The 22,781-nt window shown below is 54.1% G+C and overlaps 1 protein-coding gene across 9 annotated transcripts in view; it reads left to right on the top strand.

Annotated features, from left to right (window-relative positions):
* The window catches only part of ITPR1 (inositol 1,4,5-trisphosphate receptor type 1), a 292,239-nt gene that overhangs the window by 144,283 nt on the left and 125,175 nt on the right, over positions 1-22,781 (top strand). For all 9 annotated transcript variants that reach the window (XM_039837946.1, XM_039837937.1, XM_039837945.1 and 6 more), the window contains 16 exons: positions 796-968; positions 2,103-2,222; positions 3,196-3,390; positions 4,917-5,168; positions 5,707-5,848; positions 6,216-6,369; positions 7,365-7,552; positions 10,171-10,309; positions 10,967-11,021; positions 12,844-13,009; positions 13,156-13,326; positions 13,825-13,890; positions 14,824-14,961; positions 18,065-18,190; positions 20,261-20,461; positions 22,090-22,341. In XM_039837946.1, coding sequence (XP_039693880.1) covers positions 796-968; positions 2,103-2,222; positions 3,196-3,390; positions 4,917-5,168; positions 5,707-5,848; positions 6,216-6,369; positions 7,365-7,552; positions 10,171-10,309; positions 10,967-11,021; positions 12,844-13,009; positions 13,156-13,326; positions 13,825-13,890; positions 14,824-14,961; positions 18,065-18,190; positions 20,261-20,461; positions 22,090-22,341 — 2,538 coding nt within the window. The remainder of the gene's footprint in view (positions 1-795; positions 969-2,102; positions 2,223-3,195; positions 3,391-4,916; positions 5,169-5,706; positions 5,849-6,215; positions 6,370-7,364; positions 7,553-10,170; positions 10,310-10,966; positions 11,022-12,843; positions 13,010-13,155; positions 13,327-13,824; positions 13,891-14,823; positions 14,962-18,064; positions 18,191-20,260; positions 20,462-22,089; positions 22,342-22,781) is intronic.

Raw genomic sequence — 22,781 nt, 5'->3', positions numbered from 1 at the left:
GCCGTTCGCGGACCCTGTGCCAGATGGTAGCGGTCTGTGCCTGAGGGCTGACGAAGTCCCACACCCTCATCGCGTGCGGCTGAGAAGTGGCCCCGTCCACCTTGTTCGTCTAGAGAGAGTCCAAGATTTTGGAATTGATCTTTTAAAAAGGCCACTTAAACTTTGAGCCAGCAGATTATTTTGGTCTGGGAACGATCTTTGCCTACAAACTAGTGTTTGTAAGAGGCTTCCTTGAGTTCTCGTGTTTCCGTGGAACATGATGTCTCACCCCCAAACAGAGAAGCCAGAGACGTCGTCATGCGTTCCGTGAACATGGCTGACCGGCTTGCATGTCCTGACTGACTTCTGTTGCCCATTGACTTTAAAAACGAGCTCCTACCCCAGATAAAGAAAAGGAAACACGGTTACATTGTTCTAAAAACCCGTGTTTAATCAGCAGCACAGCGCAGCGAGGCACAGTCAGATCCTCTTGAATTAGGAATGACATCAGAGCCCAAAACATCTTCTGACCTTTTAGAAAAATAAGTCACCACATTAAAATTTATCTCATGCACTTAATAAAAGGGCCATCCGCACACACGGGACATTTTGCCGGATTACGTCTGTGCGGCAGGCTGAGTGAAACCGAGGCCGAGGGGGTGCACAGCCATTGCCGGGGAGGGTTGTGGGGGGCTGTCCGGTGCCGTCCCTCAGGACAGGGCGCCCCCTCCCCCGGGCACGCCGCCGGCTCTCCTTACTTTCAGCTAAGTGTGCTGCCCACGGTCCCTGGCCGACCTCTCCCTCTCTCCCTTGAAGGAGTACATCGCCAAGCAGTTTGGCTTCATGCAGAAGCAGATCGGCTATGACGTGCTGGCCGAGGACACCATCACCGCCCTGCTGCACAATAACCGGAAGCTGCTGGAGAAGCACATCACCGCGGCCGAGATCGACACCTTCGTCAGCCTGGTGCGGAAGAACCGGGAGCCCAGGTGAGGTGGCCGGGCCGGACCGCGCGGGTGTTCCTGCGTTTGAGGTGTGGGTGTGGCAGCGAGCGTCACGCTTTTCCTAAAGTCCTTTGTTTGGGGCTGACCTGCTCGACCGGGCAAGTGGTGAGAGGGTCTCTGACGAGTGGCGGGAAGAAGGACCTTGTTACTGGAGCGAGGCCTGGGGCAGATCCCGGCTGTAACGTCCACCAGCCGGCTGGCCTTGGCTTTCCCTCTGAGCTCGAATTTCCTCCTCTGCGAAATGGGCACATGTGAAAATTAAACGAGGATGAAGGCATGAAGTCCCTGGCACCGAGGGGATGCACCGGAAGTGACCATTGCTGTTGGCGCCTCACTTTTCCCACCCCCGATCGTCAGTTCGAGCCGCCTCGCAGGTGTCAGCAGCGAGGAGTCTTTGGCAGACTTGGTTGCCACTCGCGAGTTTCTGTCGCGCATCACGACAGACAGAATCTCCCGTTCCTGCTCCGTTCACACCGGCCTCCCCGCCCACTCTCCCCCCTTCTTAAGATCCGGCCCATTCACAGAAAGCGCGACATCGTCCGCAGCGTGGGTGTCGTGCTCACCCAGGCCGGAAAGCCGAGCACGTGGTTATAAACACGGTCCCCCCCAAAAAACGTTTTTGGAGCAGCGTCGGGGGCCCGGGCGCGAGCTGAGCAGGCGCGTTGCGTGCTCGCTCTCGTTCGCGCCCCGGTCCTCTGTGGCGGGACGCTGTCCGCTTCCGCAGACGACAGAACCCAGGTACGGTGAGGGCCGTAGCGCAGATGGGAACGCAGCCATCCAGCGTCAGAGCTGAAGTTCGAACCCCTTTTACCCCGGCGGCTCTGCACCCCCGCCCCAGCGTCCCGCGGGGCTCTTTCCAGTCTTGTTCCTTCTTTGCATTTTTGCCTCACGATCTTCATCGACCACGGCCACTGCCGCGTTTTCTCGTTTGCTTCCTTCCTTCTCCGTGGTGACCCGGTTTCTGGTGCTGCTGTAGACACCGGCGCCAAAACCTAAAACGTCACTTCTTCTGTTAAAGGCTGCGTTGGACCTGGGCACGTCGGGGAGAGCCAGGCTCCGGGCGACAGGCATCTTCTCTGTCTACAGAACACGTTTCGTGTGGTTTTTCTGTCTCGACAGATTTTTAGATTACCTGTCCGATCTCTGCGTGTCCACGAACAAGTCGATCCCCGTGACCCAGGAGCTGATATGTAAGGCCGTGCTGAACCCAACCAACGCCGACATCCTCATCGAGACCAAGTGAGCGGGCTCTGGGGGTTTGGGATAAGGTGGGGAGAGGCTTTGGGTGGAAAACGTGTGAGTCAGTGGGTGTCTGTGCTCGTTCATAATGACACCCGGCCCTGGGTTTCCTCAGGCTCGGTCTGAAGTTGGGTGGGTGGCATCTGATCCTGCTTTGCAAAGGCCTGGGTTAGGGGAAGTAAGCTAGCTTTGGGTGTGGCCTCGTCCGCACAAGTGTCACTTTGCATGCCCGTTTAAGAGTAACGGGAACTCACCTGGGAGCATTACACACACTTGGATTAATTTTAAGGGTTTAAAGTTCCGTAAGTGTGGTCATTGATTTTACATTTTAAGGGAGGTAGTAAGTCAGGGTTGCTATCGATAAGTCAGTGTCAGGAAGAGCTTTTTTAATTATCATCGTTCAGAAGGTGTTTATGGGTCCGCAGAAGTTTTGGAGAATAGTGGTGATTCATTTTTAGGAAGGGAACACTTTTCCTGAGAGGTATAGTGCCAGTAATGTGGACACTGTGTAGAAGAAAAAAGCAAGATGAAACTATGCCCTAGTGATGTCTTTCTGTTTCTCATGCGTGTCTTAATGCCGGGCTTGGGCTCATGCAGCCTTTCTCAGCCTTGGCGTTTGGACGTGTGAGGCTGAACAATCCTTTGTCGTGGGGACGGTCCTGTGCGGTGAGGTGCTGGGACCTCGGCTGGCCTCTACCCACCGGATGCCAGCCGTTCCCTCTCCCCCTCGGTTAAGGCCAACAAAACGTCTGGACGTGTTGCAGACTCGCCCTGGTTGGGAACGGCGGGGTCAAAGTGTACGAAGACATGAACGTTTGGCCCCTTCGTGGCTCTGCCAGCGGGCGAGACGGAGCGGCCTTCCGTGTCTCCACGCCGAAGGCGGATCTCGGCGTCCGCGCGTGGCTGCGACGGACGCATCAGAGATGAGCGAGGGGTCTGGGACTAACGCGTCCTCCCTCCCTGTGTGTCCCAGGCTGGTCCTGTCTCGATTTGAGTTCGAGGGTGTCGCCACGGGAGAGAGCGCCCTGGAGGCCGGCGAGGACGAGGAGGAGGTGTGGCTCTTCTGGAGGGCCGGCCACAAGGAGGTCCGCAGCAAGAGCGTGCGGGAGCTGGCCCAGGACGCCAAGGAGGGCCAGAAGGAGGACCGGGACGTGCTCGGCTACTACCGGTGAGGCGGCCGCGGGCCCGGGGCAGGGCGGGAATCTGTTGCTTGTTTTGTCAGCCCCTCCGAGGAGCTTGCAAGGTGCCGTCCGATGGTCTGGCAAAAAGACGGTGTGTGTTGGAGGCGTTTAGAGTGTAAGGTGTCGTCGCTGCTGAGACAGCAGGTTGATCCCTGGACGTGGCCGGCAGAGGAGAAGGACGCATGCACGCCTCGGCCCCCGAGGCCCGTGGTCCTCAGCCTGGCGTGTCTGCGTCTGGAGCTGTGGTTAGGAGTGAGGCAGGGTCGCACTGTGTGGGTTCGAATCCTGACCTTCCTGGGACTTTGGCCAAGTTTCAGACGGGGTCACATGCCCCAGTTTCTTTATCTGCAACGTAGAGGCAAACTCACCGAGCTGAAGCAGGCGGAGCTGGGATGGGGGTGCGTGTGTCCACGTTTACCTGTCTGTCTGTCTGTCTGTCTCCGCACACACACGTCTGCTTCTGTATCCATCTCTACACACGCAGAATCCGTGCATTCACGTCAGTGCTTGGGCTTCCTCTCCGGCACCGCGGGGTTCTGGATGTCACCGTCTCCACCGTCCCAGCTCCTCGCGCTGACGGTGGGAAGCGTGGAGGGCGCTAGGCCCGCGCGCTCACCTGTTTGCTCTCTCTCCACCTCCGAAGGTGACCTCGCTGGCCCTGCCGCCTCCCGGGGAGGGAAGGGGAAGGAAAGATGGGAAACCGTTTACCGCATTTTTTGAGGAAAACGAATAGGGCTTCACCGTCGCGGTGCCCTTTTCCCTCCTGAAGTCTGTTCTCGCTCCGTGCGTGCACGTGCCGCGTATCCGTCCACAGCCCCGTGTGCTTGTGTGTTACGACAGCGGATCGCATTCGTGCACAATCTGGACCGTGTCTGTCCTTAAACTTTTCTGTAAATGGGACCACACTCTGAGTCCTGCTCTGAAACCTCCCTTGTTCACTCGGAATTGTTTCTGAAACGCCTTCGTGTTCGTGGCGCTTGGTTTGCCGCTTCCGTTGGTGACCGTTGGCTGGTGTTCTGTTTTATTCATCGTGTCACATTCTCTTCGCTCTTCGATAGTCATTGTATGCCGCGGCTGTAGTTCTTCGTGTCGGGGGACGTCCTCGTTCACATTTGTGCAGACGTGGGACACTTTCCATTCCTCACCAGGAGAGGAATCGTGAGATCAGAGGGTGTGCGTGCTTTACACTTTATTCGGCAACCGCGGATTGGATAGCTTGGTGGGCACGCCCACCGGCTGGACACGAGGACCTCTGATTCTGTTTGTCTTTGCTGGCTCTGAACACCGCACTGTGTTTCCATTTTTGTTAAATAACCTCGTGAGCGTGAAAGAGAATCAAAAGCTGGAGTCTGACGAGTGAAAGCAGTCAGCTGTGTAACACAACAGTCGATATAAATTCAGGCGGCCAGACGTCTCCGCCGCGAATGCTGGGGTCCCCTGGGCTCACCTGCTGCACGTTCCCTCGTCCTCGGTGATGTGGGAGCGCGACCTTCACGTACCTCCTTTTCTCCAGGTACCAGCTGAACCTCTTTGCTAGGATGTGTCTGGACCGCCAGTACCTGGCCATCAACGAGATATCGGGCCAGCTGGACGTGGATCTCATTCTACGCTGCATGTCGGACGAGAACCTGCCCTACGACCTCAGGGCGTCCTTCTGCCGGCTCATGCTTCACATGCACGTGGACCGAGACCCCCAGGAGCAAGTCACCCCCGTGAAGTACGCCCGCCTCTGGTCCGAGATCCCCTCCGAGATCGCCATCGACGAGTGAGCCTGCGCCTTCTGCTCCTTCGTGTCCCCATCTGGGCCCCTTACACCCTCCCACTGATCCTGTTCCGTGCAGCCGCAGACTCGCCGCTGGTGGTCACATTAAGTCTAGTCCCGGCATAGACGAAAGACGAAGGTTTTTTTGTCTGTTTAAGCTTAACGTAAAGTGGGTAGCAAAGACTGTTTTTTAAAAGGTATAAAACAGTGGCTTGATTATATTTTTTAGATGTCGTTTATCTGTTTTATTCAGTTATTTCTGTCTCCTGGGCTGTAGGCTCAAGGAAAATGTCAGTGAACAGACTAGAATGTTATCTGTACGTTCAGGGAGAAGGACAGAGAATAAACAAGACAAATGACTAAGATGTGTATCTTGGCGATGTGAGCTGGGAAGGGAGGGAAAAATAAAGCAGGGGTGAGTATGAGGGGAGGGTGAATTTCGAGCCCCAGCAGCTGGGGACGGCCTTCCGGGGACGACTGGGGACGGCCTTCCGAGGACGACGCGGAAATCCGACACCCTTGCTCCCTCCTTCCCTTTCAGCTATGACAGCAGCGGAGCTTCCAAAGATGAGATGAAGCAGAGGTTCGCGCAGACCATGGGCTTCGTGGAGGAGTACTTGAGAGACGTGGTTTGCCAGAGGTTCCCCTTCTCTGACAAGGAGAAGAATAAGCTTACGTTCGAGGTGATGCCCGAGGAGATGATCGATGTGTTTTCTCTGCTTTTCCTTGGTCGTTTTTCTAGGGGTTCGATAGAGAGTAGGTTAGCGTGTGGTGATTTTTGTCACGATGCTCTGGTTTTGTAATAAAAAGAAATTAACTAGTTAATTTGTTAACTAGTCATCAAAGCAGATTAGGAGCTTTGCAGGTTTTCATTTCTTATTTCTGCTCCTTATGAAACAAAATGAAGTTCATCAGAAACTGTAAGCTAAACAGACACCTTCTCTTACCATTAAGGTCGGAATCGGTCGTTGTCTAAACTAGTCAACGTAAAATGGAATTGAAGGTCACAGCTTATTTAATATTATCTTCCTCTCTTTTAAAATACAATAGGTTGTGAATTTAGCTAGGAATCTCATATACTTTGGTTTCTACAACTTCTCTGACCTTCTACGATTAACCAAAATCCTCCTGGCCATATTGGACTGTGTGCACGTGACGACAATCTTCCCCATCACCAAGATGGCCAAGGGAGACGAGAATAAGGGTAAGGACCAGGTGGAGAAGCCGAGTGAGGTCTCGGCCACCCGCCTGGGACGTGCCCCCCGGCCTCTCCTGTCACCGCTCTTTACCGTGGCGTGTCCTGTCCTGTCCTGTCCTGGTCCTTTCTTCTCGACTTTTCACGGTGAACACTTAGGATATAAACAAAAGCTGAAAGTGGGTGCCCGTCGACCCGGGGGGCTTAGGGTCAAGGACTCTTAACGCCTTGCTGTATTTCCTTTATATTTAAATACGGGTCCGTGTGTATACTTCCTGAACCAGCTGAAAGTTACCTAGCAGCTTGAATGCTTAGCTCTTAAAAACATGTGTCCTGTCATTGCCGTCGAGGTGTCCCGAAGCCGTCAGTGATTGTATAACTGTAGGATGACGCCAGATCCGGGCTTGTGTCTGGGTAGTCAGTCTGTTTTCAGTCTGTGATGGGAAAAGCTGCCGGTCATGTTTATTTTTCCCTCCGTGTTAGGTCAGCGTAGGCTCATGTTAGGGGGTCACGTGTGGGTTATCATTTAAGGGGACTCTGCAGCCAGAACAGAGAACTGCGGTCACGTGCCGCCCGCTCTGTTAGGGCCGTGCTCAGTCACTTCTCCGTGCAATCCCGACATAGAGCACCTTCCTCCTCATTCGACAGACGAAGAGACTGAGCCTCGGGTGGTACCGTGCACCCAGCCCAGCGGCTGCCGGCAGCAGCACTGGCTCTGTGCCTTGTTAACTCCCGCACCCCTAGCTGTAGGTGACCAGTAAAATTTGGCAGGCGAATTAATACACAAAAAAACGCTCCTTTGGGGATTTCAAAACCCACACAGTTTCCACTGCTCCCTGAAGCCCCGGGTTTCTGAGGAGCAGTAACTTTTCCAGGTTCCTAGGGTCCCGAGAACGTATCAGAACAGGGACATGTTAAATAATTTGAGAAGCCCGTGCCCCTTGCTGGTGCCCCAGCATGCTGTAGGGACACCGTCACACCGAGGTCTGTCCTGGCCCCTCTAGGCAGCAATGTGATGCGGTCCATCCACGGGGTCGGAGAACTGATGACCCAGGTGGTGCTGCGGGGAGGGGCCTTCCTGCCCGTGGCCCCCATGGCCGCCGCCCCCGAGGGCACCGTGAAGCAGGCCGAGCCGGAGAAGGAGGACATCATGGTCATGGACACCAAGCTGAAGATCATCGAGATACTCCAGGTAACCACCGCCGCAGGTGGCGGGGACCAAGTGTGCCTCACGGGGCACCGTTTGGATGCAGTGTCCTGCGCTGACGGAGCCCCAGGCTTTCTGGGGAGAGAGTCGGGGTGAATGCTTAGCTGGGGCGTACGTGCCCCTTAGGGAGCAGCGCTCTTCATCCTTCTGTCTCGCTGACCTCTTCCCAGCATGCCCTCGCCCCTCCTGCGAGACGGCGCGGGGGCCCCTGGGCTGGGCCCGGGGGGATTGTTTTGGGTGGATTGTCAGTGCGGAGACCTGAGCTGAGCGGCGTGAGGAAGCCAGCGGGTGGATATGCAGGACGAGTCTCAGAGGCGGAGGGAACAGCAGAGGGAAAGACCTGTGTGTTAGGGGTGCCTGCTGGATTAGGGGGAGTGAAAAAAAAAAAAAAAAAGAAAAAAAAAAAAAGAAAAGAGCTAGGTTCAAGCAGGAAAGGGGAGGAGAGAGATGGGCTGGGGAGTGGTCGGGGGTAAACACAGGCAGGTCTCCGAACAGGATTTCCTGTAACGTCTAACCACAGGAGAAGGCTCGGGAGAAGCCTGGGGACGAGCGCGGGGGGCTGGGCTCTGCTGGAATGTTCCTTCCGCTGGGCGATCGCAGTGCTGTGCGTGCTGATGGGGACCGGTCATGCAGGGAGGGGAAGCTTGACGGCGGGGAGTGGGGTGAGGGCCGGTCCGCGGCAGGGACTCAGTCCCCGGGTGGGAGAACCCCCAGGCCCCCAGCAGCCTGTGTTTTCCTCTTCCTGCTCCCCGGTAATGTTTATTCGACAAAATCATTCGCTCCTTAAAAAAAAAAGATACTGTTATCGTCCTTTTTCGTCCCGTGCTGCCTAATCCCAGCCCCAGAACGTTTAGAAATTATAAATGTTTACAGACCTAAGGAATTTTTTTGTTAGTCCGAAATCACATTTTACCTGTTGCTTGAAAGCATCAGTGCGACTCATGAGAATAATTGCTTAAGGCAACAAAGAAAGCCATAGGTAAAGAAGAAACCCCGAATTTACCGTGCCTGACCGCAAGCAGAGGACGAACAGCTGCTCAGGCCACGGCTCACGCGTCCCGAGCGGGTCAGCGTCGTGGGTGTTTATCGGAAACGATGCGATGTGCAGCTCGGTCGCGTCTTGGGGTCCACTCGCCGTAGCAGTCTGAGAACCGGTTGATGGATTCGCTCTCTTAAGTACTTACCGACCCCCGCTGCGTGCGAGGCCTTCGCTGGGCGCTGTGAGGAATGCACGGGTGATTTGCACGGGGGCTGTATCCACAAGGGGTTTATAATCTATCAGGAAAATAAGGTGCGATGAAGCCGTGTGTGGAAATAAAACCATAAGAAGGGTCTTCTCCCGAGACACGAGGGCGGCTCGTTGATCTCGCTTCGTAAGGACCAGGGTTATTCAGAGGAGGCGGTGTTCCCGCCGAGCCTTGAAGCCTGGGCGGGTTTGTGGCATAGAAACAAGGGGACATTCTCAGGCAGATGGAGCAGGTTGAACCAGCGCATCGTGGCACACAGGTCAGCAAGCACTTCTCCTTGGTCAGGGCACATAGCGTGCGTTAAAGGGAGATGGTCGGAAAGAGCTTGGTAAAGGAGGATGCGGCCGTGATCTAGAGAGCTGTGGGTGCCTCGCGTGTCAGGACCCTGTTCTGTGGCGAGCCTTTGGAAGTGTCCAGGCGGAGGGCTAACCTGGAATAAGCCTAGGGAAGTGGACCTGGTGACCTTGGGAGTGGCTGAGGCAGGTGATAGAGGGAACCTGAGCAGGTGTGAATGACAGTCCGGGACTTACTCATTGACGTGACGCGTGTGTGGACGAAAGCGGAGTCAGCGGTCCTGGGTGGACTCGGGAAGCTGGCGAGGGTGACACCGTTCTGTGCAATACGCGGTTTGAGCTCGCGACTCTGAGAAAACACCGAATGGGACGTTCCGTAGTCAGGAGAAAACCAAGGGCTTGGAAGGCAAGCCAGGGGTCTGGCTCCTTGGGAAGAGGTGACAGCCCTGGGATTGAGCGAGGTCACCAAGAAGGCAAGGCAGAGACGAGGAGGGCACAGAAGGGAGGTCAGTAAGGTCCTCAGATGACGCCAGCTGGCTGACCTGTCTTTTCGGCTCCAGTCACCGTCCCAGGGAAAGTGACCTCATGTCGGAGTGGAGGGCAAAGGAAGTGGGAGGTGAAGGAAGAGGGTGCCCGGGGCCTGCGTCTGAATCAGGAAACGGTCAGAAACAAAAACCACGGAGCGAGCCCGTTTCCAGTATGAGAGTATTTTTCCTTGTTAACTCTCTTCAATGAAAAGCAGCCAATGTCAGCCTTTCTCAGGGCTCGGAGTTGGCATTCGGTACTTGCTGAAACGAGGTCGTGTTTTGTAGAGGATCGGGGTAGGGGGCGGTGATTTATCGTTCTTGTTATTAAATTAATTGCCGGGGTGCCGAAGTTTGCACTGAGACCGGAGATGCGGCGCGCAGACCCGATCCACCCCACAGGAGTCGACATCTAAGCCTCACGTTTGGCTCGCTCAGTGCTTAAGGTGACGGATGCAGCAGATGGCAGGTGGCTTGGCGACGGGTCACAGGTGGCTTGCCCTCGTAATGAATGTTTCTGTTTCCACTTGACTCTTTAGTTCATTCTCAATGTGCGGCTGGACTATAGGATCTCCTGCCTCCTGTGTATATTCAAGCGGGAGTTCGACGAAAGCAATTCCCAGACTTCGGAGGCGTCCTCCGGGAGCAGCAGCCAGGAGGGGCCCAGCAGCGTGCCAGGTCAGTGCTTCCAGACCCAGCCAGGGAGCGGGGCCTGGTCTCGTGCGGACTGGGGCCCAAGCAGCACGTTCCAGAAGGAGGGTGAAGCGTGCGTGGCTTTGGCGGTCACTGTATTCTAGAACGAGATCCTCAGCGTTATCCTTTGCAGGCAGGGCGATAACTGAAAGGGCCCAGACCCTTCTGGGGTGGATCTTGCCTTCCATCCTGGAGCGACTTGGCCGTAAGATGGCTGAGGGTGCCCATGTGGTTACATGCAGTGCCAAAACAACAACAAAACCCCCAAAACAGAACCGACCACGAAAACGTACTGTGCACTGGCAGCTTCTGCTCCTGATGGATGTCTTTCTCTGCCCGGGGATGGGCGGTGAAGGATAAGGGGAGGGTGGCGGTAGAAGCGGCTCCCCCCCCATCCCCCCTGCACAGGCCCGAGCTCCCTCGGAAGGAGGCAACCCTGTGCCATCACGAGGGGTCACGCAGCGGAAGTGTGGACAGTGCATCCCACACCCGGTGGGCAGTGCGGTCTGCATTTCCCAGGCTTGCAGCTTTGCCCTGTAAGGTTCTGGAGGGCTCGAGGTCCCCCACGGCAGGGGCAAGGCCATCTGGGGGGCACACTCTCAAAGCATCTTGCGTCTCATGTCCCGTGCTCTGACTTTGCAGGTGCTCTTGACTTTGAACATATTGAAGAACAAGCAGAAGGCATCTTCGGAGGAAGGAAAGTATATTTTCAGTTATAGTTTCTTAGGCGGCTGCAGGGTGGGGAAGTGTCTCTTCTCCGGCCCTCAGAGGCTTTTCCTTCACTGTGTACCGGGGGAGGGTCAGACCGTGGGGTCAGTGGTTTTACTGCTCTCTGTGACTCTTGGCACTCAGGTCGGAAATGGCGGTCCGCTTGTGGGTGTGTGTGTGATATTTCCTGCCTGTGGCAGGAAGGATTTTAAGGAGGTTTCCCCAAAATGCACATATTACAAGATTTTTAAATGGCGGGACATGGGGTCGTAAGAAAGAGGGGACTCCGCAGAGCAGGTTACAAGATCGTGTACTTCTGTGCTGATGGGCCAGTTTTTACCCCTGAGCACCCACGTAACAGCAAGAACACATGTGCTGGCCTTTCATCGTCCCTCACGTTGATGTAGGAACCCTTTTCAAAGATCAGATTGCTCAGTATTGACTTAAAATGTGATTATGAGTCTCAAATACTTATAAGACTCAAATACCGGCAGCCCTGGTGTTCTTATAACTTAGAGTTCTTATAACGTACACACCTGGCTCCATCTCTTGCTGTGTAACTAGCTACCTGGCATTTCCAGCTTGCTTCACTCACGTTTCTGGCTCCTTGGTGGGGACACCCATGAGGCTGGGACCTCCCTGCACTTGAATGTCATGGGCGTCTTTATAGCCTGCTGCCTGGCTCTGAGTGCCGAGGTCCCAAGAGGGTGGACCCACAGCGTCCGAGCACTCATCACAGCTCCACCTGCCACCCGTTGCTAACGACCTGTCGATCAAGGCGAGTCCCGTGGCTGAACCACATCGATGTGGAGGGCCCGGCCTGTGGGGTCACCAGCGCTCGGAGTCCGCCTCGTCCCTTAACATGACACCTGTGCAGTTAACCACATTGTTTGCCACTTGGAAGAGGTGGTTTTTCTGAAACACGGGGTGTTCTGGGTTCAGCGTGACGACACTTTTGTGTGCTGTGTCATGTCTCAGCTGTCCCACCATTTTCCCGATAGTGAGTAGCAGTGAAACGGTCTTCACACCTTTTTGGAGCATGTAGCATGAACAGAGCATTTACGTGTTGAGTCTTCTGCCTTCCTTGCTGCCTGTAACCATGGTCTCACCACGTGACACGCGACGGTGCCCACAGTGCAGACGCTGGCACGGTCGCTGGGCGGCGGTGCTCAGTTACACGGTGGCCTGCCATTTGGTCCGGGACGTGGTTAAGAGGTCTTTGATTGTGTAAATGACACATGGCTGTGCCGCTGTACCCCATTCGCACGGTGCCAACTTGCAGTGGTTCACAGCCACGCCCTGCAGAGCAGGGTCTGCAGGTCCGAGCTGCTGGCGGCTGGTTTGTGACAAGGAAGGACAGACGCGAGAGTAGGCACAGACTTGGTACAGACGTCGGCATCAGTTGGCTACAACCCGGAAGTAAAAAAAGCTGGTCCTTCCCCACAGGTAGCTTGGCAGCTCTGAATGACAGCATCTTACATAAAACATAGACTAACAGCGTAGGAGAGACACACTGTGCACGTTTCCCAAACCCTAGGTGAGGCCCCTGTGAGGAACCCCTGACGAGGAGCCTGGCCTTCTGCCCGCCAGGCCAGTCCCGTCACTGCGGGAAGGCTGGGACTTTGGTTTAAAAGTTAACAGTCGTGACATATTAATCGTCCCCTCACCTCGCAATGCGGTTGGAGATGAAACAAGGTTGTAACGTCACATGAGGTGCTGGCCATGTGACCAGTCGGGTGTGCCTGGGCCCACGGCGTGTGACAGGAGGGCGTTTGTGGCTCATCTGTCCCCTCCCCCCCATGCGGCTTTAGCGAGGAGAACACCCCCCTGGATCTGGATGACCACGGCGGCAGAACCTTCCTCCGCGTCCTGCTGCACTTGACAATGCACGACTACCCCCCGCTGGTGTCGGGGGCCCTGCAGCTGCTCTTCCGGCACTTCAGCCAGAGGCAGGAGGTGCTGCAGGCCTTCAAGCAGGTAGGTCAGACTGCCGCGTGTGCGTGAGTGTGTGCGTGCGTGCATGTGCGTGTGTGAGTGTGCGTGCGTGTATGTGTGAGCGTGTGCTTGTGTGCGCGGGGTGGCATTTGTGCAGTGCCACTGATGAATTACATTCATTCGTTCAGGTTCAACTGCTTGTTACCAGCCAAGATGTCGACAACTACAAACAGATCAAACAGGACTTGGACCAGCTGAGATCCATCGTGGAGAAGTCGGAGCTCTGGGTGTACAAAGGGCAGGGCCCCGACGAGGCCATGGAGGGCCCGTCTGGAGAGAACGAACACAAGAAGACAGAGGTGGGTGAAGCGCAGGCGGCTGCCGGAGGAGGCAGATGGGCTCCTCGCCACGCGTAAACAAACACTGTTCTCTGTTAGGGGATGCAGGGTATGGGATGGGCTGTCTTCTCCAGGGACCTGCTCGTTAAGTAGCCAGGGTGACTGCCAGTCTCCCAGGGAATAAGCCCCAAACAGAAGTCCGGCCACTTACACCCGGTCACTCAGACCATGCAGAATAGACTGCCCTGTTGCGTGAACTAGACCGAGCTTCCCTAATGTGCCCACCTGGGAGGGAACCTGTCTTCCACCTGTGGCCTGGCCTGCCGTCCTCCCCCATGCGGGCGAGGTCGCATCCGTCAGAAGGAGCTGCATGCGAGCCAGCAGATGAAGGCGTGAGCCCAGCACGACGGGGCGAACGCTGCACACCGCCCTCTCTTGCAAAGCGTGGTGCCAACTCTGAAAAATGGACGGGTGCCCAGGAGTGGTGCAGATCATATTCACGTCCACTCTGGTCCCTAGGACGGGAATAACAAGTCACAGAAGCACGAGAGCACCAGCAGCTACAACTACAGGGTGGTGAAGGAGGTGAGTGTCCCCACGGCCCTCCTCCTCCTTTAATCCTCAACGCGGCTGGGGTTTGTGACAGCCAGGTCGAAGGTGCACACAGGGAGTGTGTGGTCCTCAGGATAAGTGCGTGGGTTTTAGCCTCAGGTACGGGTCTGAGTCCAGCTCTGCCGCTTAGTATTTGCATGGCCTTGGTTTCTTCCCCTCGTATAGGGACACCTGTACTTTGGGAGGTTTACAGGTTAATGGAGGGTTCAGCGCTATAATTCTCAAGGATTTATCGGTGCCTCGCGCCGTGCCCACCAGAGCTGTCCTTTAGAAATCTGCGTGGAGCAGGTCAGAGTTCGGAGGTTGGAGCTTCATGGCTGTCGCCCCAGAGCAGACTCTTCTCATGTTTTCATTCACAATGTCGAGCGTCGCCCCTTTAACAGAGCCCTCTTAAGCCATCCCACTTGCTATTGGAGCCATAATCCACCAGTTATTCCGGAAGGACATGTCCTCGGCTTTATGTAGATTCGTTTTGATGTCATCAGCAGGGGTGCTACATATTGGAAGAATGTCCCTCGTTTTAGGCTTTTTGATGTATCGTGATTCTCTTTGTCCCCCTCCCCACCACCGTCCCCCGCAGTCTTTTTCCAACTATAGTTCCTAGTTGTTTGAGGTTGATTGATTTATTTTTAAAAAATTTCCTCAGTTTTATCGAGGTTTAATTGACAAAACTGGAATATACTTAGAGTGTACACCGTGAGGATTTGATGGACATGGTCATGAAACGATGACCATGATTGAGTTGGTGGACACGTCCGTCTCTCACACGGTTAGCTTTGGGGGGACGGGGGTGGGGGGAGAGCGTTTAAGACCTGCCGTCTTAGCTAATGACAAGCAAACACGGTATTACTGCCCGTGGGCCCCTTGCCGTGGTGCGGGCCTCAAACGCGGCGCTGTCCTCCCCAGATCCTGGTCCGGCTCAGCAAGCTGTGCGTGCAGGAGAGCGCGTCGGTGCGCAAGAGCCGCAAGCAGCAGCAGCGCCTGCTCCGGAACATGAGCGCGCACGCGGTGGTGCTGGAGCTGCTGCAGATCCCCTACGAGAAGGTGGGCGGGCCGGGGAGGCGGCGGGGAGCCAAAGCGGGAGATTGGGCGGGGGCCAGGAGTAGGCATTAGCCCGGTGTCGAGCGAGAGCCAGGGAGCCGGCCCGAAGCGGAGCTGGCAGGGAGGTGGGCGGGCCGCGTGGGCTGGGGCCGCGGAGGTGGGCGGGGCCGGGGAGCTACGCTGACGATGGGGACCCTAAAGCAGGTTTCGGTACCCGACTGAAGCAGACCGAGCATCGTAAAAGGAAATTAGGGTCACCCGTAGCCTCCCTGCGCTGTGAGGTTCTGTGCAGAAGGGCGGGGACGTTTGTCCTCCCCACGCCGCGCGGCATGGGGACGGCCGGGTCTGCGTGAAGTCAGGTGGACAGAGCTGTACTTGCACGAGCTGGTGCCGCAGACCTGCTTGCGGACGCCGCGGAGCGTCTGAAGCGCGTACACGCTGTCCAGCGCGGCGGGACCTGGGGCCACCACCTCGGAGTCCTCACGGGGGCGCCGACAGCCGGCTGAGGATTTGGGTGCATCCGCCGATGCTTTGCTCCAAGTCCCCTTTGTTGCTGTTAGAAGTTGTGCTTTGTCTCCATTCGGCGTTAGCGTTTGTCGTTATAGTGACAGGATTTACGGAAGTGGGGTGATGGCGCCCGGAACCTCTGTGGCCCGAGAGGGCATTTCGAAAGCATTCCCTCCGAAACCCAGCGCGGCAGTCGCGGTGGTCCACGTGGCAGGCAGGAGATGGCTTGGGGACGTTTAGAGTCCAAGGGCACAGACTTGGGTCTCGCGAGCTCGACGGTGACGGCCAGAGACGACGTGAAGACTCGCCAGAGGACTGCCCCCTGCCGGTGGTCACAGTGTGTGACTCTGGGCTACATTCATCAGGGTCACTGGCTCATTTAGTCCCGAGACACCCGGATGAGATGGGCGGAACTTCTAGCAGTCCGTTATAGACGAGGTTGCTGACCAGAGGGCTTCTGTGTCCCACCTCGGTGGCCAGGCACACCTAGCAGAGCTGGCCTGCTCAGCCGAGGAGCCTGGACTGTGGATCACTGTGCGTGCCACCTTACCTGCACCTCACTTGTCCCTGCATTCCAGGATGTCCGCTGCAGAGGCCTTCTCCTCACCTGTGGTGGCGGTGAGAATTAGGCATCAGGCCTTTCCACAGCCACAAACAAGTACAGGCCCCATCCTTCTGGTAGGCCGCGAACTTGACTTGGTTGACGTTAACATAGGTGTGCGTGACATCCAAACTCGGTCGACCTTTGGACTAGAACTGGCAAGTCCATGTACCTCCCTGCGTGCAAAGATGTGAGGAGACAGTTGGCTGGCCGCAGCTTTGTCCCGTGGCGTTGTCAGTTTCCTTACTGAGAGATGCCCATTCCCAGGGCGGTGAGGAAGTTACGCCAGCTCCGAGACCAGCCCTCACGTGTGTGTGTGTGACTTGCTTTGGAGTGGGTACCAGCGTCGCGGTGAGGGAGAACAGTGGGGGGTCCCTGCCGACAGATGACCTCTTGTCGTATGCTGCCCTCGGAGCTTGTCCACCCCGCAAAACCCCTCTCGGACGACAAAGGCTCGTTTGTTTCCATGAGCCCCAGCAGATTCCATCTGTAGCTGAAGAAATGGAAGCTGCCAACCTCTGCTGTCCCAGGACCTCGGATTCTTAGAGCTGGGTGGTCGGTCACTCGCCCTGTTAACGGGAGACCAATGTGACGCCCACTCTGTCGTAGTGAGACTTCCTGTTGATATCCTCTTTAATTCTCCTGGTTTTATTTGATCGTGAAAGCTGGCAGCCAGGTTCCTCTGTTAGCTGTTGACGGCAGACGTGTCCTGTTGTCTCATGGGTTATTGTCACCACCGGGACGGGCAAGCTGCAGACGAGGGTCAAACTCGGCCACCACCCGTGTGCTTGTGGCGCGTCGGAGCTGAGAATGGTGCTCGCATTTCTAAGTCGTTACGTTTTCACTGCTTGTAAAGCACCTGCATCATGCCCTGTCTTTCGCTTCGTGGCCCACAAAGCTGAAAGTACTTTTCTGGCTCTTTAAAGAAAAGTTTATGACCCTCGGCCCAGACCAGAACCAGCCACTCACATTTTTTTAAGGAATTCCTGTCTACACACTGGGCATGCATTTAATCTCCTTTAATCTCCACAGCATCCGCATGGAATGTGCATTTTTATTTTATCCATTTTACAGATGAAACAGGCCCTGAGCGATTACGTATCTTTCCCAAGGTCACACAGCCAGTCCGTGTGAGGTCTGGGGAAGGAGCTCAGCAGACTGAGTTTAGGGCCCGCCTTCCTCACGGCTGTGGTCTTGGCCTTGGAGAGGAGGTGGTGGATGTGAGCAGGCTTAGGACTGTTGGGGCTCAAGCAATGTGAGGGGCGACTTTTAGTTTTTAGAATTCTCAATTTGCTTTTACTATCGTAAGTGTTTGCTTGTTTAGAATCGGGCAAAAGGGCAATAGGTTTTATATGATTGTCTCATCATGGGGACTTCTGACTCTTTGCAGAGTTTGTGGTTTTAACATATGAAATGAGCATCACAAAATCAGCGTGTGAAACGCCCAGGGCAGGCAGTAACCCCACATTGCAGATGGAAACTAAATCTCAGTTTAGATGGTGTGCCTGAGGGGACAAGGAGAGCAGTAATGACAGGTGCACGGGCCTGACTTATAACCTAAAGAGATTCCCACTCTGCCAAAAGTCAGCACGGCCACAGGTGAGCACCTTAGAAAGGCGAGCTGCGGGAGACGTGGGCTCCCGCAGCGATGAAGTCAGCCCTGCTCTGCCGTCAGTCCGTTTCGAGACGTCCCAGCCGTGCTTAGAAGTGGAATCCCAGAGGCCTTCTCATACCTTCCACTCTGTATTGCCTTTTTCCCGGAGTAAAAACTTTTTGCTTCTGCCCAAGGCCATTGGGAGAACTCGGGAACACGGGAACGTTCCTGGCTTCCTTCCGGTCTGAGCAGGGCGGCACCTGGGCGTCCCCACACAGCGGGCCCTCCACGGAGCCTCCAGCCCTGCCTTCGTGGCCGTGGGCGTGTCGCAGAACCCCGTCTCCCAGCCCGGAGAGGCACGCTTTCTCCCGCCAACCCGGCTCCCTGTGTCTCCTCCCACGCAGGCCGAGGACACCAAGATGCAGGAGATAATGCGGCTGGCGCATGAGTTTCTGCAGAACTTCTGTGCGGGCAACCAGCAGAACCAGGCCCTGCTGCACAAGCACACAAACCTGTTCCTCAACCCCGGGGTAAGGCCCGGGCCCCCGGAAATCGGGGCGGGAGGAGGCGGGGCGGGAGAGGCACGGATTGTCCTTTGCTGTTGTGGCCGCTGGGACTTGTCACAATGTGACACTCATCCGGGGGGAACCTTCTGATCTACTCTCAGGTGGACATAAATCTCCCCATCTTTTAGGGGGAGAGGCAAGAGGAGGGAGGGGGAGGTTGGTAGAGTCAAAGTAAGATATGTTTATATAATTTTTAATAATATTCCTCACTACAAAAGATGAAAAAATACTATGACATCTTATGAGGTCAAACTTCAGCACTGGAGAGGTGCTAATTCTCTGTCTCCAGCCGCATCCTCCTGAGGTCAGGCCTGAGTTCTGTTTATACAGATACATCGTATGTTCACATATAGCACAAGGGTATGACGTTTCAGTTCGTTAAATATGTTTTTTAAATATATTAAACATGTATTCATTATTTAAAGAAACGGGGCGTACTCTGCACAGTGTTTTGCATGTTGCTTTTTTACCTAACGCGTGGTGGCTGTCTTTACAAGTCAGAGATACACGTTCTTCTCATTCATCTTGATGGTTACGTGTATTCCATAGCATGGCTGTAAGTTTTTTAAAAAGCTGTTCTCATATTAATGGACAATTAGGCAGTGTCTAAGTTTTGGTTTCGTAACCAGTACTACAAAGCGCACCCTTGTACACACATGTTCACAAACATACACACGTGTGCACGTGCATACACACTCAGTACAGCTGGAGCTTTGCAGAAACAGGACTGCTGGATTGTAATGTTCCCTCTTTGTCGTGTTAAGAGAAAGAACAAGCAAAAGCCAAAAGGGTTAAAGCCCCCTACTTCACACCAAACAAAAAGCTCAGTAAATGTTGGTAGAAATAGAAAACAATGCTTCTAGAAGATAACATGAAAATATCTTCACGACATTGTAGGAAGCGAGGTTTTCATACACAGTATGAAAGCCGCATTAATCATGAAGGAAAATATCAATAAATTGGACTTTTTAAAAGACTTCTGTTCATCAGATGACATGATGAAGAGTGTTCCAAGGCAAGCCAGGGGTGGGGAGGAGACATTTGCTGTGCACATGTCCAGTAAGGAATTCACATCCAGAATATATAACAAAGTCAGAAAAGTCAGTACGGAGAAAGACAGCCTGTTTTTTAAATGGATAAATAACTGTCCAATGAGACACTCCATAATAGGATATCCAAGTGACCAGTAACGGTGACAAGGTACTCAACAGGGTTAGTCATCAGAGAAATGCAAATTAAATAAGATAACAACTTGAATCGAAAAGCATCGGCAAGGATGTGGACTAGCCATAACTTAGAATGAGCCCTGTTAACGTCTTTGAAAACCGTTTGGACGTGTCTTCTAAAGCCAAACATATTTAAACATGTTTAAACCTATTTAAACCCAGCAATTCCCTTTTTGGGTAGAAACCCAGCAGAAACATGTATGTTACGTTTCCCGGAAGACGTGTACGAGAATGTTCAGAGCGGCACTATTCATAACATCTGTAGCAAGAATAGTGTCATGGCTTATCATTAAAACTGGAAACTTCCCCAAATGCCCACCAGTAATGGAGCAGGTAACTGCCTTGTTGTGTGGCCATACAATGATGTGTACGTAGCAGTGACAAGGAACAAACAGGTGCAGCAGCATGGATGACAGCACTGGAAATGTGATGTGCCACCAAATGAGCCAGATAGAAACAGATGTGTGAGCGCCAGGAACAGGCAAATCCAACCTGTGGTTGCAGAAGTCAAAACTGCAGTGAAATTGGGGGCGGGCGTCCTTTAAGGCTGCTTCGCTTCCTGGTCTGGGGGCTGACGCTCCCTCGGGAACCCACTTAACTGCGTGCTGGGGGTTTGTTTCCTCCTGTGTGTTCACGACACGGGGCTGCAAGGTTTCCGAGGAAGCGGGGCAGCGGGAGCGAGGACGGGGAGACCTCTCGTGGGTGCAGACACCCACTCTCTGTTTTCGGCGGACTCTCCTCCTTCCCACGTGGCGCTCGGCCCCAGCTTCTGACCTGTCCCTGTGCTCCCGACCCCACCCTCTGCCAGATCCTGGAGGCGGTGACGATGCAGCACATCTTCATGAACAACTTCCAGCTGTGCAGCGAGATCAATGAGCGGGTCGTGCAGCACTTCGTCCACTGCATCGAGACTCACGGCCGCAACGTCCAGTACATCAAGTTCCTGCAGACGATCGTCAAGGCCGAAGGCAAATTCATCAAGAAATGCCAAGACATGGTCATGGCCGAGGTGACGACCGTCTGGTTCTGTATACCTTCGTCCGGTGTTCCGTAGAAAGTTTAAAATTATTTCATCTTGTCTGTAAGAGCTGGCATGCTCTCCTGGAGCCATACGAAGGGACAAAAGTAATTGTGTGTGTGTGTGTGGGGGGGTCTCATGTTTGTGAGCTTAAAATACAGATACAGGCAAGAGTCTGATCTGATTTTTATAGCGATAAATTTATTCATTTTAAGGAAGTTTTGCTCAGAGTCTTCTGAGAAGAGGGAAAAAAAAAACCCCAGGAATAATGAACCAAAATGTAATAGATGGAGATTAAATGTGGACGAAACCAGTGAGCCAGAGCAGCCTCCCTTCCTACAGATTAAATGACTTTCTTTAATTATTCATCTAATTAATTAGCTAAGAATCGTAGCTTGATAATTCTCAAGAAGAACCTGGTCAGTGGAATCAGGCCCCAGTCCCACCTGTGGGAAGTCAGCGCCCTGTGCCACACCTGTGACCTTGGCTTTCACACTTGGTTTAATCTTCCCACCTTTTTAAATGATGAAAACGTAAGCGAATCCACCTTACACTTGGCTTAATAATCCCATCTACGTATGCGGTTCCAGTGGAAGATGGTGCGGTGTAATTTGGAGTCAGCTCAACCTGGAACACAGATGTAGGCTGGGCCACTTTCTGGCCGGTGACTTGGGGTGTGTCACTTGACTTCTTAAACCCTCAGCGTGCATTTCTGTGAAATGAAGGTACAGCGGTGTTCCTTGGAGGAGCTGATATGCAAATTAAATGGGATAAGGGTGACATTAATAGTTAACACTTATTGGAAGCCGACCATACGCCCATCACTGTCCTAGGCAACTTATATACAATCATTTATTTCATCTATGTGACAGCACCATGAGTTAGCTGTCACATTTGTCCTGTTTACAGACAAAACCGAGGCACAGTGAGGTTAGGTAATCCATCCGAAGTCACAGTATCTGGCATATAATTAGAGCTCATAGTGGTGAGTCGTTATGTGAATAATAGCGACCATATTTATTTTGCCTTCTATACCAGCCCTTTGGAGCTTCTGTATTTCGTGCAGTGCTTAAATTGATTTATTCTCGAGATTAATCAGAAGCCGTAGTCCTGGGGGACAGGTTATGAATGAGACTGCCTCGACTTTTTGATGCGTTGAAAGGAAGGCCTGTCTTAATTAGAAGTGGATAATTTGTGGCTGTGAAGAGATGACGCAGTGTATAAAAGAGTCAGAGAGATCCTTTTAAAGCATAAAGAGAAGGTAGAAACATTTTAAAAAGGAAAGTCACAGCCTAGCTCTTACGTTTGGAAATACAAGTGCTGGCTGGCAGTCTCTGTTTCCACTCGATACGCGAACACTGCTATGCAGACTTTCTCTTCCCCTAAGAGTTTTTTTAGGACCACTGTGATATTTCTGTATCTTTGGATAAAGACGATGCTGCCGAAGGTTTTCAGTTGTCGAGTGAGGTCAGTGAATGAAATCGAGACGAGTAGCGTAGGTGAGGCTGGTTTGGGAAGGTGAGCGCTAACAGAGCATCTCTTTGTGAATAGGTAGCGTGTTTTACGCTGCTCCCCCACCCCCCGCCGGCTCGTGCGAACAGGCCCCGTTCTTTCCGCAGCTGGTGAACTCGGGCGAGGACGTCCTCGTGTTCTACAACGACAGAGCCTCTTTCCAGACCCTGATCCAGATGATGCGCTCGGAGCGGGACCGGATGGATGAGAACAGCCCGCTCATGTACCACATCCACCTGGTCGAGCTCCTGGCCGTGTGCACGGAGGGCAAGAACGTGTACACCGAGATCAAGTGCAACTCCCTGCTGCCGCTGGACGACATCGTCCGCGTGGTGACCCACGAGGACTGCATCCCCGAGGTGGGCGAGGCCGGGCCAGGGCGCGCCCTCCCCGTGTCCCTCCGTGTGGCCCTGTGGGCTGTCCCGACGGGACCGCCCAGGTTGGGGATGGGCGGCTCCTTTCGTTGCGAGTTTCGGTGGGATTTTGTGCAGGAGGGGTGTGGGGCTGTTTGTCTTTCCTTCCGTCTCCTTGAGAAGGGTGTGAGCAGCTGCTTCTGCTCCGCGGGTTCAGCCTGTCGAGCAGAGGATTTGACTCGCAGGGACTCAGCTGAGTGAAGAGCGGGGTTGAGATACGGTTCGTAGAAATCCAGGACCTGGTCTGTAAGTTTATTCTTTAGAACGAAAACTCATATTGCAAAAATAACGAACGACATAAAATAAGGAACGACAGGTAACCTATAAGAAAACGAAAATGATCAGGAATTCCAGCAGCCATGATAAATGCCTGTCAGGGTTTGGGA

Source organism: Pteropus medius, unplaced genomic scaffold (genome assembly GCF_902729225.1).
Source record: "Pteropus medius unplaced genomic scaffold, Ma_sr-lr_union100, whole genome shotgun sequence".
NCBI classification, from domain to species: Eukaryota; Metazoa; Chordata; class Mammalia; order Chiroptera; family Pteropodidae; genus Pteropus; species Pteropus medius.
The sequence above is the reverse complement of the archived record's forward strand: the minus strand, read 5'-3'. Positions and strand labels throughout refer to the sequence as shown.